This window comes from Chelonia mydas, chromosome 10, assembly GCF_015237465.2.
Source record: "Chelonia mydas isolate rCheMyd1 chromosome 10, rCheMyd1.pri.v2, whole genome shotgun sequence".
NCBI classification, from domain to species: domain Eukaryota; kingdom Metazoa; phylum Chordata; order Testudines; family Cheloniidae; genus Chelonia; species Chelonia mydas.
In genome coordinates, this window is record NC_051250.2 from 80140537 (window position 1) to 80158371 (window position 17835).

The 17835-nt window shown below is 43.3% G+C and overlaps 1 protein-coding gene across 1 annotated transcript in view; it reads left to right on the forward strand.

Annotated features, from left to right (window-relative positions):
- Positions 1–4293, forward strand: part of CORO2B (coronin 2B) — a 137210-nt gene extending 132917 nt beyond the window's left edge. Inside the window, exons 10-12 of the mRNA XM_037911237.2 lie at positions 480–570; positions 1413–1549; positions 2760–4293. Coding sequence (XP_037767165.1) covers positions 480–570; positions 1413–1549; positions 2760–2891 — 360 coding nt within the window. The 3' untranslated portion in view covers positions 2892–4293. The remainder of the gene's footprint in view (positions 1–479; positions 571–1412; positions 1550–2759) is intronic.
- The last annotated feature ends 13542 nt before the right edge of the window (positions 4294–17835 follow it).

The following is a 17835-nucleotide window of genomic DNA, read 5'->3' on the forward strand; positions in this document are numbered from 1 at the left end:
GATCTACAATATGTAACCGTATGCTTTCTGCACTTAGCGTTTCCTGAGCGGTCTGTGCAGCAGCAGGGAGCACCATCTCCAGCAGGCCAGAGACAATGCCCTTCCAAAGCCTCCCAGTTCAGCTGGATAATATTCATTAGTCTGTCTACAACTCAAATGCCTCCTGTGCACTCTGCTACTTTGGTGCTTGGGTGAGACTTATGTGAGCACTTGAAAACATTGTACAGCTCAGGGCTGCTGGGGTATAATCTTCTTTCAGAACATGAATGTAATAGGTAGGGGCTAGGACTCTTTATTCCCCATTTAAAGTTAATGGTGAAAAGGCAGTTAAGTATTTTTCCTGGGATGCTATTGAATGGCTACATTACCGTTGGCCAGGGTTGTAAGCAAATAGTTGCTTATGGCACTTTGCAATGTATAGTTACAACTGGGAACAAATTTTATGAAGACAGCCACTCTTTATTCTTCCTCACTTCCAGTCAGAAACATACCAAGAGGATATTTACCCGATGACTCCAGGTATAGAACCGGCCCTGACACCAGACGAATGGCTGAGTGGAATGAACAGAGGTAAAAGAATGAACCCTGCATGAGCATCTACTGCACTTCTATTGGAAATGTAAACACAATTGATCTCTGATCCTCACTGTGAAATGTGTCTAAATCCATACTCACCCTTGGGCACTTTCCATACTTTACATTGGCCACCAGATGATGTGATGGTGGGTGCATAGGTACTGTGTGTGTATGCACTTAGTGTACATAAAGCCGCAGGAACCATTTTTGAGCTAGTAAGCTGGGAGTGGGGGCGGAGGGGGAGGTAAGGAGGCCATTGAATGCTTTTGAGCTCCATCTATAAGTAAGTTTATTTGTATTAAAGTAGTGTCTCCTTGCTCCAACTGAAAATATAGGCCTTGTGTAAGCATGGGGTGTGTGTGTGGCGGGGGGGGTGTTTTTCAATCTAGTTTACATGATTTGAAGCACCGCTTAGGCTGTGTCTGCCCCAGGTGCTGGTCTCTTTATCACTGCATTACCCAAAACCTTTTAGCTACCCCAATTAAAAAAACCAACCAACCATGCCTTTTTTTCTAGTCTGGACAAGGCCACAGTGAGACAGTTTGTGTTCCACAGACTCTACGTAGACAAGACAAAGGATGGGAAGGGGAAGAGGGACAGGGAGGGGGGCCATGACTTGCCAAGGTTGCACAACGGGCAGTAGAAGAGCTGGATTAGAACCCAGGTCTCCTGCCTGCCAGTCCAGGGCCTGCCCAGTCCAGTCATCCTGAAACCACACTGCTGTAGCAACTGATAGGTAGTGAATGTTAAGGCAGGACAATAGGGGAGGGATATACACACAGGCGCTGTAGCAGAGCAAGTGTTAACATCCTCCTTTATTTTACCATCTCACGTAGATCCCATATTGATGTCGCTGAAGGAGGGCTATAAGGCATCCAAAGTTGTCTTTAAGGCACCAATAAGAGAGAAAAAAAGTGTTGTTGTCAATGGAATAGATTTGTTAGAAAACGTGCCGCCCAGGACAGAGAATGAGGTAAGCAATGGGTGCTGACTTATGGCTTTGAATGGCCAGCCTCTTAGATCTCAGCCATGTGCGTCAAGCTTATCCAGTGCAAAACCTTCTTCTGACATAGTAAGAAAACAGCTGGTAAGGTCTGCTGAATTTTCTGATCCTACTGAATACCACAGAGGCCTGATTTTATGCCGCAGATGTCATTCTCTATTGCAGTAACACCTAGATGACCCACTCGAGGACGAGGACCAGCACTGAACAAGAAGATGGTCCTGCTTCAGAGAGTTTACAATCTACATAGTCCTATTAATTTCAGTAGAAAATAGTAGAGACTGTGTTTTACCTCAGCTGTCATAACTGTCGCCACTCCTAACCTCCCTGGCCACAGAATGCACTGAACTATTCTGGTGTCCCTTCTGCCAGCTTGGCTTCAATGTGCCATCCTAGTTTCTGGCATTAGTGGCTTTCACTGTATTTTCCATGTAGATGGTGTAATTTATAAACAGTCCTTTGTACAGTATTGTAACAAATTTGGGATAATCCAGGAACTGCAGGGTTGTTATTAAGATGCGCAACATAGCCACCTGGAACTTCACACCAACAGTGGGCAACTCTGATCCTCCTTCTCTGAAACCAGACTCCTAGCAACTTAACAGATGGAGATTTTTATTTAGTTATCAATATAGGGCACACGACTGTAGATGAGGTCATGACTTTCTCTGACAGAGAGCAACTGCACACATCCAAGATTGTAGCATATAAACACACCAATTTGTGCATCTCTACTTTTGTTCCCAAGCCGTGAAAATCCATGTGTGTGTTTCCCTGGATCAAACTTCAACCCACAGGACTTTGCTGAGGTTTAAGCAGAGAGCATACAAAATGAACTGGATTAATTTCCTAACAGTTCTTAATAAACGATTGTTCTCTGCGCTACACTTAAAGGCTGTGGGGGAACATTTACACTGAGTCCAATATTGAATTTCTTTTCACAAATTGAGCTGCTGAGCCCTACGATGTGAATTAACTGAGTTACCATGAAAATGGACAGGGAAAATCAATGGAGTATTGCAGGTAAACAGATATTTCAAAAGGAACAGTGTAATGACACGAATCGAAGGCAGGTTCTCTGACAGTTGGCAAGAGAGGCATGAAGCCAGCGGGGAAAGCAAATATTATAAATGTTACCACAATGTTGTACACCTATTTTTTTCCCTCTCTTTCTTTTAAGCTCCTCAGAATGTTCTTTCGACAACAAGACGAGATCCGACGGTTGAAAGATGAGCTTTCTCAGAAAGAGATAAGAATTCGACAACTACAGCTGGAGTTGAAAAACTTACGTAACAGCCCGAAGAATAATTAATTAACCTCAAGGGACATTTTATAAATAAACTTTCTTTGTTTATACTTGCTCTTTTATTTTACTGTATCCACTTACACAGAATATGAGCCAGAAGTCAAATGACCTGCCAAGAGTCCACATGCTAACTGGAAATATGTCCTTGTAGTCTTATCTAGCACTAAAAAGAAAGACCTGTACACTATAACTGAAAATAACTGCATGAAAGGAAGCTGGGTATGTATTTATATCCCACCATTTTTCATGGAGTAAGTAGAAGAGCAAAGTATTCTCTGTATCAAAAGACTACGGAACTAACCAATAGGGCACACCTTAAATTTAACTTGAAATGGAGAGAGAAAGAAAAGAGACTATAGGGTGCCCTTAAGAAAGCAATATGGTTTATTGCTATTAACTTTTTCCTATGCAAAGCCTGACAAAGAATGCACACAGCCTACAAAACTGGAATTTTAATTCACTTAACTGTCACCTAAAATACAGGGCTTAATTCACAAATGTTCTCTCCAGATCCTCTTGCCCTGGCCTTTGTTTAAAGGAGGTTCAGGAAAACCTGCCCTTTGCCCTGGCACTTGTTGCAAAAGTTTCCTTTTCCGGGGAAAGGTGGCAAAATTTGAAGTCAGTGTCTTAGAAATTGGCCTGATGGTCAAATGTTCAAGTTCCTTGGTCAATTGCTACCCTCCTACAAGACCTTACTTTGTCACTTTCTTAGGTGTATCTGTATGGAAACTAGTAACTCTCCTTAGCAGGATGAGCACTGGTTGTACATACGGTTTGTTTGTTTTAAACTATCCTAGGTTTCCTAAATGCAGTGGGTCTGTCTTCCCTGATCTAACAGGGACCTTAGAGTCCTACTTCCTCCTGGAAACATCGTGGTGGTAACACTGCCATTTGCATACCATTATGGCAAACAGCAAAGGAATCTGCCATTGCTCTCTTCCCATAACTGTCTTGGAACACCCTCTTGCTCAGCAGTAAATGTTGCCAAGTTAGTGGTAACCTCTCCTGTGGAACCCTGATTCAAAGACATTTGATGTCTGGGAACTCTGGGTATGTCATCTGTGTGTCTGTTCTTCTGCATATCTGTTCCTTCCAATAGAACTGCAGAGGGTTTAAGCTGCACAATAAATTATATATACACAATATATGTACACAATGACATTTTGTGAATTAGGCCCATAATACAGGGAAAGACACCAAAAGACTGCTAGTTTACCTATATATATTTTCACTTAAATCAAGTAGGACTATCCCTAGCAGTGTCAGTGCAACAAGTTGTTTTCCCCCGTTACTTTACATTGTGCTCTGCACCCAATGCTTTGCCTCCCCTTACATTAAAAGTGCTGTCATTCGCTATTATTTATGTTACCACAAAAGTGATGAAATAAAATGTTTTCAAGATACCAAACCTTGCGCGTGGCAAAGTCTCCTTTGAGTTTTCATTTGTAGCAACACGATGTGTAGAGCGAGCAACTAGTTATTTCAAAATTTAGAATGAGTCCAGTTTAGAGGAGCAAAATCCAGGTGTGCTATCAAACGTCATGCTGCAGGAGACAGACATGGAATAAGCTTTCAAGAACTACCCCTGGGCATGCAGCTGCAGGGAGCTGAGGCTTTGCTAACCACAGAAGTTTAATAAGAACTTAAGACTTTCTCCCCAAAACGGTACAGCCTCTGGAACCCTAGTTAAAAGATGAAGCTGGAGGATTTTCAAGGCAGTTAAGCATCCAATTCCCCCTGTCATACACCAAAAAGAAGAGATTCAATGACACATGTTTAAATCCAATGAACCTACCCTCTGCAGAGCCACTGAGGAGACAGTTAGTATCTTACACCTGTTGCTAATTTTATATAAGTGACTTATCTAAGTAGCGGATTATCCATGTTAACTGGATGAGCAGATGATAAAGTGCCTGCAAAACTGTATCCAGCTAATAGGAGACCAGCTTGAGGCCACTTGCCAAACTAGGCCCTTATAAGGCATTGAGAGAGAACCTGAGTCTTTCCCAAGCAAACTGACTTGCCATTTGGCAGCTGGGCCTACCAGCTGACTGCATACTCCACAGCACATCCTTCCTTCAGGAAATGGCTGCCTAACACCAAAGCACCTCCCAGTCCACCCGCACCCCTCCCCCCCTTTCTTTTTAATTAAGTCCATTGGTGCATCCTCACCTTAACCACATGCTTATTTTAGCATTCAGAATAAACTACTCCAAGGAGCCAGTAACGTTCCAACGTGCTCCACATTATGCAACCGAGGAGGGGCTCAAACCAGAAAGACTGAGGCAAGTGTTTAGGCCAGCTGAATGTGTAATAACTCTGGGGGGGCGGGTCTGGCCGGAGCTGCTATTTGCTGGTTTACCTAGGGCCACAGCCAACCCCTGTTAGCCAGGCCAGTGGTGCTGAGGCTACTGCTAGCAGACACTGAAGCAAGCGCACTGCCCTGCAGAACTTGTCCACTCTTGACCTTTAGGGCCAGGCCTCTTGCATTTTATTACCCTCTGCATAGGGTTACCCCGGCTTGGTGTTGGTGCAGGCCCTTGAGGGTCTCCGTTTAGTTCGGGCCATTTAATGCACCCCTATGATTCTGGGGGCTGAGAGGTGGCTTCATTCGTCTTTCCTTGTGGCTGACCAAGTTGCCTCAGCTTTTCCCCTCCAGCGCAGAGCTGTGTTTAGGTTGGGTGTTGAAGCTTATGGGGAGGCTATTGTGGAGCAGGAAGACCAAGGCCACCACACCACTAATACATGCCTGGGGGGCCCCCCTTCCTCCCCCAGGGAAGAAGATAGCCCTGCTATCAAAAGCCCCATGGCTCTCCTGCACGCAGCTTGCACCGGCCACGCACCCTGGGAAAGGAAAGGGACCCGCTCCTCCACCTTCAGCTGGCCTGCGTTTCCTGTCAAGCAGCTGGCAGGCTGCTCCCTCGGCTGCCTGACAGGCTCACGTGGTCCTGTGTCCACCCTCCAACCCAGCCTGGTAAGTGATTGTTTGGGACATGGGGGCTAGCAGGGCTGCCTCTCCCATGGTTGGGGTCTGGCCCGCTCCCTCACCGCCAGGACCAGTCTGGGGCAGGTAAGCAGGGGTGGGAAATGTCTGCCAAAAACCCCAGCCCCCATGGCCAGCTGCGGAGTGCATAAAGGTGGATGGGATGGTGGGGAAGTCTCTGCCCATGGCCCGGGCCCCTGTGGGGGGGCCTTTGTCTCTCTCTTCACAGGAGGAGAAAGCAAGAAATGGTGGGGGGGTGGCCCAAAAGTTGAGGGTGCTCCTTTGTACTGCTGGGCAGAAGGCGAAGGCAGAGGACGAAGGGACGAAGTGGTGAGGCAAATGGAGGCCACACCTGACCCAAACGGTAGGAGAACAGGACCTTACTGCGCCGGTGAGAATCTGCCGCGCTCGGGCTGCTCCGGAACGATGGCGGTTTGGGTAGGACCTCGCGCTCAAACCTCCGCTTCTCCTTCCCTGACACGTCGGGCTGGTCTATGCCCCCAGTCAGCTCTGCCGCCCTCCCTGCTCCAGGGGCCTACGCGGTCGCTGTCCTGCGCTTTTCAATCCCTCTTCAACGCTCGGTTCCGTCTAGTCTCCCCCTCCCGCTGACCTCCAGCTCACCGTTCCCACCCGCCTGCTCCCTCACACTCTGCAGAAACACGCCTCTGGAAAAGGCACACACACACCACGGGAGCGCGGCTCTTTCAATCAGTCAGTGGAGGCAGGCAGGCACTAAGTCCCTTCCCCAAGCAGGTGTCACCCTTTGCTGCGCTTTACACTGCGAGTTGCTATCTTGTTGGTAAAATGTAGAGCTGGTCCTAGTCTTCAGCTTTTATTTATTTTGGCTGTCGCTAAAAATAGCCTCCCTCCCCCACCCCTCGGAAACTATTAGTAAATTAAAAAAGTTATTGAAGTTTCCCGATTTTTACATTTTTTTTGCCAAGATGGTTATCAATTTTGTATTTATTGGACACTGAAAAGTGGGGTTTTGGCAAACAGAAGTTTGAAAACAACTTCAGTTAAAAAAATTAAAAGGGAAATGGATCCATTCTGAAACTCTTGAAATAGAAACAACTTTGAATTTTTTCCTTGTTTCCTTGGTTTTAGAGCCGCTCTGGTTCAATGCCACGTCCACCTGCAGTGCTTTAAAAATAACTGATGAGTCCCTTCCAATGGAAATGACTGAAGGCACATTTATACTTACGTCATATCACAACCGACTAGGGCATATATACCTAGGTTTTGAAGGAAAAAAATCTTGCTTAAGCAAATCTTAAATCACTTTAATAACTTCTGGTTTTTCTTGATTTCTTAACTACGTATAAAACTTTCTACAGAATGGAAATTCTCCTTTATCTTTTTAGCAGTTATTTATGTCTCAATATTAGTCTTATGCAAATGTTTCGTGTGTTTTTTTTCTTTTTAATTCTCATGTGTAAGATGAGAGAGCTGTTCTCCAAAGCCTCTTGCATCAACATGTATTCAGCCCAATTATGGCTGGTATTTCAGTGATGATTAATGAGTTGATTAGCATTTCTGCCAACTTCAGCACAAATACTTTTGTTTTGCAACCATTATGTTATTAGTGAGACTAGCTGGAGATGGTCTTTGTCGTCCAGTGGCCTTTTACAGTGATGTACATGTGCCGGATTTATGTTTTTAATGACTTGCAGGCCTAGATGTAGGTTTTGTAAAAGTGCAGGACTAGAAAGTTCTTACACCTGGTTCTTTAATAAAAAAAAAAAAATCAGAAATTGCCCAGCAGGTGGCAGTCTGTAAAATATATCCATTCTGCTTAGCAAGTCTTTATTCAGTCTAGTATATTTCAGCATTGACTTATGAATCCTATAGGAATACTGTGTAATTTATTTTCATTTCTGTTTTACATGCTAAGAATGTAAATGCTTGAAACAAAGCAAGCTTCACTGATAACCCCAAAATCAAGTGCACTGGACTACCGGCCTTTTTCTTTTATATAACCAAGACAAGGGCTGTAACCAGAGCTGCTAGAGATCTAAGGCGCTGATAGACTAGTTTCGGTTGGGAACAAATTTGTGTTCAAGGAAGTGGGATTAATAGTAGGGGTGTGGAGGGGGTAGAGCAAGGTATAATGCTGGGCAAGGTCTGAGTGTCATTCAGTCAAAATTTGAAGCTAGCTTTTTACTCCTATTCTCAGACTCATTAGCAAAAATCATCTAGTGTGGCAAGGTGTGTGATGAGCATAATAATGTCTAAATGGATTCAGAAAAGGCCCCCACTGACTTTCATTTAGTCATGACCAAAGGTAAGTTTTGAGCCCAAAGTACCAGTTAAGGGAGTAAAAATGGATTAACTTACATTTGGATGGTCTCCCTTTGCACAAGGTGTCTGCTCACACGGAACATACCTGAGTAGATCTTCCTTGCGGTAAAGCAGGCAGCTGAAAATACCAGAACGAGCAGCAGGGGCGGTTAAGTTTTGTATGAAACTTTGAGAGTTGAGGGGCTGATGGATCTTACCAAGATTATAACAGCAGGGAAAAGATCCTGGATTTTATGTGAGGAAAAGGATATTTTTAGTGATGAGTCACCACAGGAAAAAGTCTGATTCCAAGAAGAATGGTCTGTGGAATAAGAAGGAAAACACCCAGATCACTGAAGACCCTCTTCATAGTAAAAGGCAGGAGCGGTTTTCTAGCACAAGAGAACTGAAGCTCCTTTTCTATTTTCTGGGTGGGCGGGCGGGCGGGCAGGCCCTCCTGTATAGGACATCCACACGGAGGAGGCAAGTGTTGTAGACAGTGGCAGTGAGAAAAGGATCACTAGGAAATAACAGCAGGGCACTATTGGTTCCATGGGTTTTTTGTTTCAAGCACCAAATTAAAGGCTTGGACTTGCAAGCACTCTCCCAGCATAAATCTGCAAGGTTTCATGGTCTGATGCTAAACTATAAGGATCTAAACCATCAAGGGATCTATTCTGCTCATCCCAACAGCATTGCTCCTGTGTGCCATTGGAAGCTTTATCTTCATTTTTCCTGTATTCATATTAAACCCTGTAAATACTGTTCAGATACATAGACCCTCCTCTGGCAGCTGGTGCACATATTCTTTAAAGCTAAGCTATCCCTGGCTGCAGGACTAAATCCCAAACTTTGGTTTTTGCAAGGGACTTGAAGATAAACGCTGATACCCGAGTCTTGTCCCCAAACACCAAGCTACACGGCATTTAAGAGGTCCAGTAGCTTTGCTGCTTCTCATGCATGTCTAAACGGAGAGTCCTCCGGACCTTGTGAAGGGGTTCCAAAGTTAGTCCAGCTATTTAGGCTGCGTGTGTTGATTAGACCTGTAGAGAAACTTAAAGATTTGTCAGAGGCCAAACTATGCTCTGTAGCCCCTAATTTGTCCTACAAAACTACCTTTGAAATTTCTAGGTCAAACCCTTCTTGGGATGCCCAATGTTTAACAAACAAACTTTTCACTTTTTTTCCCCCAACCCCCCATCTCTCAAACAATTCAAATTTTCCTCACTTTTCGTAAAACCTCTTCACTCTCCCCCCCCCATATATTATTTAAAGTGGAAGGTCTTTGAGCACTTGATCAGACTGGACAAAATCAAGTTTCAGAGAAAAACACAACTGTAGCTGTTGGAAGTGGCCCTGCAGGGTGATTATGGCAATTATTTAGAGCAGGGACAGTAAAACCTTCAGGCATGGGAAAACCCAGACACGAAGACCTCAGGTCCTCCCAGTTTTTTCCCCTCCTGTATTTTCCAGCATCCTATAACTACCTACTTGGAAAGAAGATTTCCGATAATAGAGCCCTCCCGAGTCCAGCAGACAAACGCATAACAAAATCCAGTGTCTGGAAGCTGGAGCTAGATAAATTCAAATTAGAAACACAGCCCTCCTGCCTAACAGTGAGGGTAACCAACCACGGGAACAATGTAGGGAGGGTTCTCCATCAGCAAGACTGCACATTATATGATCTAGCTCAAACATGAGTTATGGACTGGATGCTGCAATTCAGTAAAATTCTCTGACCTGTGCTATGCAGGAGGTCAGACTAGAGGATCACAATAGTCCCTTGAAGCCTTCATTTCTATTAGATGAGCTGTCACAAGTCTGAGGTGATTCACTGTTGGCTTTTTGAGTGGACAGTGAGATCAAAGCAAATACACCAAGAAGTGTGACCTTCCCCAAATATCTAGTAGGGAGACTTTCAAAGGTACAGAGGAGCGTTTTTGTGCCCAAGTACCACTGAAAGTCAATGAGAGTTGGGCACCTAACTTTGTCTTTGTGCAACTCCCTGCTAATGTTCTAGCATGAAAGCTTTAATTCTGACCACCCACATTCCAACACTAACCTTGCCATTGGCACAGATTGTCACGCCAGAAATATCCAGCTGGTGAACTTAGCCAGTATCAACCTAGATGTTCCATTCAGCTCCTGATGCTCCATACGTGCCAGAGGACATTCAATAGGAATAAAGAATGAAATGTTGAATATGAAGTGCAGTTCTGGTCACCCTGTCTCAAAAAAGATATATTAGAATTGGAAGAAGTACAGAGAAGGGCAACAAAAGTGATTAGGGGGGATGGAACAGCTTCCATATGAGGAGAGATTAAGGTGACTGGGACTGGTCAGCTTAGCACAGAGACAACTAAGGGGGGGATATAGCAGAGGGGCATAGTCATGAATGGCCTGGAGAAAAAGTGGTGTTTACCTCTTCACAATATAAGACACCCAGGGGTCGCCTAATGAAAACAACAGGCAGCAGGTTTAAAACAAACATACGGAAGTACTTGTGAAGGCCAAAAACAGTGTTCAAAAAAGAATTAGATAAGTTCCTGGAGGATAGGTTCACCAATGGCTATTAGCCAAGATGGTCAGGTATGCAACCCCATGCTCTGTCTAGGACTCTGACTGCCAGAAGCTGGGACTGGACAACAGGCGATGGATCACTCAATAAATTGCCCTGCTCGGTTCATTCCCTCTGAAGCATCTGGCACTGGCTACTGTCAGGAGACAGGATACTGGGTTAGATGGACCATTGGCCTGACCAGTATGGCCATTCTTATGCTTTAGGAAAATAACTACATTTCTATCATTTAGATAGGTGGGATACTTCTTTCTTTAAAAGTTATAGTAAAAGTAGTGGCTGCAGAATAGTTGGATATGCAATTGTTTGATTCCTGGTTGCATTTTGCGGGAGTTTAGGGGTTTTCTATCAGCTGACACTGCTCAGTTTAGTAAGCTAGAGTGGTTGAAGGGCACTGCCTCTCTCTGTTATTTATATACTACAGTATGGCTAAGTATAATAGAAAATAAAAATCACAACAGAAATTGTATGTGTTGCCAAAAATTCATTACCAGTTTTTATTGGCCCGGCACTATAAGGAATAAAACAAAGATTCAATAAAACTGCTGTTACTTGTCCTGTAACCAAATGTTTAGGCAAAACACTTCTTAGGGGAAAGCAAGAAATGCCAAACTAAATGCAACAGTAGTCAAAATACTTTTAGAAAAACAACAGGAACTTATTGGGAGGAGTAGAGTGAGGAAAACAATCTTCAAGTTCACTAGCAAAAAGGGCACAAAAAATTGTAGCTTGTTAACTACAAACATTATTGTACTAAAGGTTTCTGGTACTTTTTTTAACAGCTTGATGCCCACTAACTAGTGTCTTGTGATATTAGGGTTGGGTCTCTGCTACCCTAATCTAAAACATGCTGTTTAATTTATTTTATATGTTACTGTGACAGGGTCAGGCCAGATGGCTATAGGAGAGTAATAGAAGGCAGATATATTAGCCCCAGGCTAAGTAGGTCCCTTTTCCCTGGGTAAGGTAACAGGGAAGGTTCCAGAACAATCAGGAACCTTCTGGAGACAATTAAGATAGGCTGATTAGAACACCTGCAGCCAATCAAGAAGCTGCTAGAATCAATTAAGGAAGGCTAATCAGGGCACCTGGGTTTTAGAAAGGAGCTCACTTCCCTTTGTGGTGTGCATTTGAGGAGCTGGGAGCAAGAGGCACTAGGAGCTGAGAGTGAGAATGCAGACTGTTGGACTGAGGTGTACAAGCATTATCAGACACCAGGAGGAAGGTCCTATGGTGAGGATAAAGAAGGTGTTGGGAGGAGGCCATGGGGAAGTAGCCCAGGGAGTTGTAGCTGTCACACAGCTGTTCCAGGAGGCACTCTAGACAGCTGCATTCCACAGGGCCCTGGGCTGGAACCCAGAGTAGAGGGCGGGCCTGGGTTCCCCCCAAATCCTCCCAACTCCTGGTCAGACACAGGAGTCGACCTGAACTGTGGGTTCAGAAAAACGACCAAGCTGAGGGCTGCTGTGAAGCTCCAAGGCGAGCAAATCTGCCAATAAGCGCAAGACCCACCAAGGTAGAGCAGGAACTTTGTCACAGTTTACCCATTTACAGTTGTGGTTGCTATGGTAAGATATCCAGCCCCCTTTCCTTCAAACAGTTCTTATGCACAATAAGAAGAGTCCTCCTGTGTTAGAATGACTCATGTCAAAGCCAAGGGCCTGGGCAAATGAAATTATATACACGATTGCTCCGCCCACTACTAACAGGGAAATGGTGAACAGCACGCAGCAAAGCCCCACCACTGTCCAGGGTGGGAAGTGGGAAGAGTACGGTTTCTAATTGAAATTTCAGAGGCCATTTGTACAGCAGAATGTAAGCTCCTGAACTGGAATGGGGCCAGGATCTCTGAGCTAGGAGTGACTCTAATCAGAATGGCCATGAAATAGCAGGAACCTTACATACTCCGAGCCTTGCTTCCCTGTCTCAGTGCAAAAACATCTGCAAGCAGGGACTGCTGGAATCACAGCTGTCTCAATTTGCATCAGCCACTACAGTTGTTAAAACCATTTCTGCTTCAAGCTTTACAATTAAACATCTTGTACTGAACCACAGCAGCTGACTCTGAAAGCTAGCTATGGTCTTTGGCTTCCACAGCATGGTGTGTTTAGGGGCTCAGGGAGAGGCAAGAGTCACTGGCCCCTAGTAAAGATTGGAGTAAACCTGCTTTAGAAAGGGTTGTGTTCAATCAGAAATACAATTCTGCATCTTAGATTGTAAGGTCTTCAGGGACTCGGCTGTCCTTTACTGTTCATGGCATCCAGAGGCTACTCTCATAAAAATAACTACACAGTCCTCCATTCAATGCTGGCCAAACCCTGACTAAAGTCTTGCCCATCAGTGTCGAAATGGCCACTGCTAGCCCATCAAACTTCTGACTGCAAGGTCAATGCTCATGTGATGCACCTCTCCAATATATTAGTTAAATGATAGGTCTAGTGTACAGCATGAAAATCAGTGGTTAAAAGATTATGGCCAGCATAAAGATAGAAAAATGGCGAGGCATTTACATATTAGGATGGAGATCTCCATGCAGTTGGATAACTAAGTAAGTAACAGTGATTCTCGGGTATTAAAGAAAAATTTTCAATGCTGTTTCCTCAATTTTGTGGGCTGTGAACATCCACCATCTTACTTCACGTTCTGAATTGCTTATCAATCCTGACATCTTTGAAATCTTAAGCAACTAAGCTTCAGCATAGAATGATCCATTTCTATTAAAGTGCAGGCTTTAAAAACAGCTATTTTTAGAGATGACACAAATCTGTAGAAATGCCTTTTTTGCCAAGTATGTGAGGTTATATGATTGTCCTGCACACAAACCAAAGTAATGGACAGAGATTTTCTACTTTTTGACCAAAATGCTACGCTGTCAGGGTATGGAGGTTCAGGCCTCAGAGCATCACTAAACAGAGAAGATTTTAACGATAAGGATGATTAACCATTGAACAAACTATCAGAGAAAGTGGTGGATTCTCCATCTGTTGATGTCTTCAAATCAAGACTGGACGCCTTTATAGAAGATAGGCTTTAGCCAAAACAAGGTATTGGGTTCATTACCGGGGTAACTCCGTGAAGTTTAAAGGCCTGTGATATGCAAGTCAGACTTAACTGAATGGTTCCTTCCGGCATTAGTAATTCAGCCACAAGAAAGCATTATCAAAAAACCAAGCGAATGCTCCGTGGAGGATACCAGAAATATGATTGACCAAGTCATTATACTATTAAGACACCACACAAAATGTAGTGATTGCTGTGTTTTAATTGGTGCATGCCCCAGTTTGGTAAACATCACTTTGGTCAAGACTTCCAGACTTTGTTTTCTTTCCATGCACTACATAACCTAAAGCTAAATACTTGTAATGCTTGGTAGTTAAGGAGTTCATAAAAACAAAGTTAATCAGCAGTACTGCTGGATAAGGATGAGTGCGACAAGTAAATATTCCACTAGAAGACCCTAATGCAGAGGCTTACAAATTGTCAGTTTAATTAGCACAGTGAATCTTGGGATAAGTAGTCAATCCTGAAGCTTTTTTTAAGGTTAGATTTGTAAAGGTGTTGATATAGAGTAGATGAATTATCTTCATGGCTATTTTATTTTCCTGCCAATGGGAAAACCAGGGGTTTTTTTAAACGAAAATTTTGATTGTGTCATACCCTGGCTGGACATAGGTACACTTTGCAATTATCCATTTAGAAAAGGAAATTCAGAAAGGATGACTCTTTTAAAGTACCCGCTATACTGAGATAAAACTAAATAATGCAATAGCATGGCCACATACAGTTGCAGAGAAGCGATCAATGAAAGAGATCCTCATCTGATGCCAGGTATGGACCATAGCTTTTCCACTGACTTTGGGTCAAGTCAGAAGAAACTATGATAAAATCTATTCTGCTGCCATCTACATTAGAACCTCAGAGTTACAAACGCCTCAGGAATGGAGGTTGTTCATAACTCTGAACAAAATATTATGGTTGCTCTTTCAAAAAGTTTACAACGGAACATTGGACTTAATACAGCTTTGAAACTTTACTATACAGAAACAAAATACTTTCCCCTTATTTTTTAGTAGTTTACATTTAACACAGTACTGTTATTTGCTTATATTTTTCATCTCCGCCGCTGCCTGATTGTGTACTTCCAGCTCCAAATGAATTGTGTGGCTGACTGGTGAGTTTGTAATTCTGGTGTTTGTAGGTCTGAGGTTCTATTGTACACCAATGGGTCAGTCCAACGGCCATGAAGTCCGTTAAGATTTTCATTTTATGTAACATTAATAAAATAGATAACTTACATAAACAAGGACTGGACTTAACTGCCAAAAGCAAGGAAATGCAAAGTGGAGGCTATGATGCAATCTCAAGCGCCTAGTGCAATGGTTAGGACTAAATTTTCAGAAGGCATTTGCAGACCGAATTTGCTGCTGCAGGAATGATTCTGGGCATAAAATAGAATACTTGTGCTTCTAAGCACCTCAAGTGCAACCACAATTAGGCAGATGTATTCTTCAAAAGAAGGATGCAATGCACTGTGGATGGAAATTGTGCCCACGAAAAGGACGGCTGGGCTTTTCCAGAACCTGGCTGAATATGTGAGAGACAATATTGTATTTCAAAACACCTGGATAGTTTCCAGGTTTACTTTTGGGAATGAAGTTTAAGCCCAAACAGAACACCTTTGACAAAGTTCAATTAATCAGGTAGTTATCCCATATAGCAAAATAAGTACTTGTGCTCGGAGTCACTCACTACTGTTCAAACCAGTGGGATGGAGGCAATCCCCAATCTCATTTTATGAGAGATCCTTTGTATTAGACAAGCTCATATCTACTCCTAGTGCAAAAGGTGTAAGGACAGAGCGATACATCCAAATTCTTTCTCCTGTCATATTATTTACAACAATACGATCTAGCAATGCAATAAGGGAAAGTACAAATCAGACAATGGTAAGACCTGTAGGGGGGCAACATGACGTTTTAGAGTCCAATAATCCTGTAAAACAGTGAATTCTGGAGCGATTAAATCCTTTGGCACCTGGAATTGAGATACCCCAGTATTAAGCACCCTGGAAGGGCATGCTCCTGTATGTAGGCTTACTGAACATAACTACCACTGATGTTGACTTCAATGGGAGTTGTGTCAAGTCATGGCTGCAGAACCAGGCCTTATATTAGCACTTACTGGCCAAATTCCAGACTGCCTAAGTTCTTAAATCACTTGCCATTTATTAACCTACTCAATGAGTGTCAAAAAATTAGGCCCCCAAATAAGTGACCCGATTTTTCAAAAATCCTGAGCCCACACTGCCTCCCATTGGCACAGATAGGCACTGCTGGGTGATCAGCACTTGGAAAATCAGGCCACTTAGGGTGCCTAAGTAAGGATTTAGAAACCTAATTTTGGGCACCCGTGTTTGAAAATCTGCACTTAAGAACTGGCTCCAAATCACCAGACCGACGTTATGTAAGTAACCCAGGCCCTGAGCTGTACATAAAGGCCCAGAGATGCGGAAAAACTGTCATGCACAATTCACGGAGATTGAAGAGTCTGTTCTATGTTCAAAGCAAGTCTGCTTCTGCAAAATATGGACGAGAGAAAATAACTACCTGGAAGAGGGGTGAGAAACTGGAATGGAGCCTCATTAAATATTAGCACAGCTCCCGTTGCTATATTCACAAAATTACAGCACATGGAATGGTCAGTCAGCCTTTACTTCCTAAATACCTAAAGCAGAGACTGTGCTATGCACTAAAGATATTGGGCCACACTCATCATCAGCCTAACTCTATTGGGAGTGACTTCAATGGATTTACACCAGTAGGCAGAGAACTAGGCCCAGAGTCTTCTGTGGAGTTAGGGTAGGGATGAATATGGGCCAGTGGACTAAACTCTGTATCCTGGAAGAACTAACTGGGAACAAAGTGAGGACAGAATTTGTCTAGTTAGGGGTCTCTCAAAAGCAGGCCTAAGTTTTACTATTATGTAGTATGTGAAGTATTCTCCAAATGGTGTGTATGTTTGAGGTGCATAAAGAAAAGCAAGTCCATGTAAACTCTTTGAAGACAGAAGATGCATGTGTGACACTCATTTGATGATCTGGAAAGCGTTGGTGAGTTAAAAGATAGTGATGTCCCCACTACAGAGCTGACCTAGCAGTCCTTACCTAGGCAACAGTCGCTGAAATAAATAGGAACTCCATCTTGTTCACAGGAACTGCAAGACTGAGCCCCATTAAAGATGGTAAGTGTTTAGTAGGAAAGATTCAACAATTGAAAAACTTAAGATCTGAATGACATGAAACCTCAAGTCTGTCCTCTCCACCAGTAGAACTTCAGGTACACGTGGTATTTCCCTGTTGAAATCTGTTATAGTAAACAAGAGATTGGGGGTGGGGGAACGATCCTGCTAGCATAGTCTGGTAAAAATCTATTTACTGCAATCATCTATACAATATATTCAGAAAACAAAACATCACAAACATTTTACTAAGTTTGCCAAGATTATACACTAGGATCTGGCTAGCAAATGCTCCACTCACTGGCCAAACTACTGTCTTTATACGATAAAAACACTGCATGATATAATGCAGTGAACTCCAAGACATGTCACAACACATTTTCAGACAGATCTTCCACCCTTCGACTTTAATGGGTGCAGGCCCAGACTTAAGAAAGTGGTTGCATCCCCCTTCCTTCCCCCACTGTGCTGGAAAGCTTTTGGTTTTTTAACAGACCTCAACAATTAACAAGTAACTGGAAATGTAATGCTTGGTGCACAGGAATGTTACTTCATGTGCCAAGTAATAACCTCAGTACACATTTACTTTATGGGTGTCTGTGTGCAATGCACATCCTCTGGCATCACAAATCACTGGGAATTTCTTACCTCTGCAATGACTCTTTAAAAATTAATTTACTTTCCAAGAGAAGAAAGTTTGGTAAGTGCACACAGACTACTGGTGGAACAAACAAAACTGTGACTTACATCCTCTCACCCTTTATAAACCGTGCTTCTGGATAACTCCCACAAGTCTGTTCCATCGTAAAACAGCGGAGAGAAAGGCAATTAGCTTTAGAAGAATGATGTAAAGTTAACAGCCAAATTCTGTT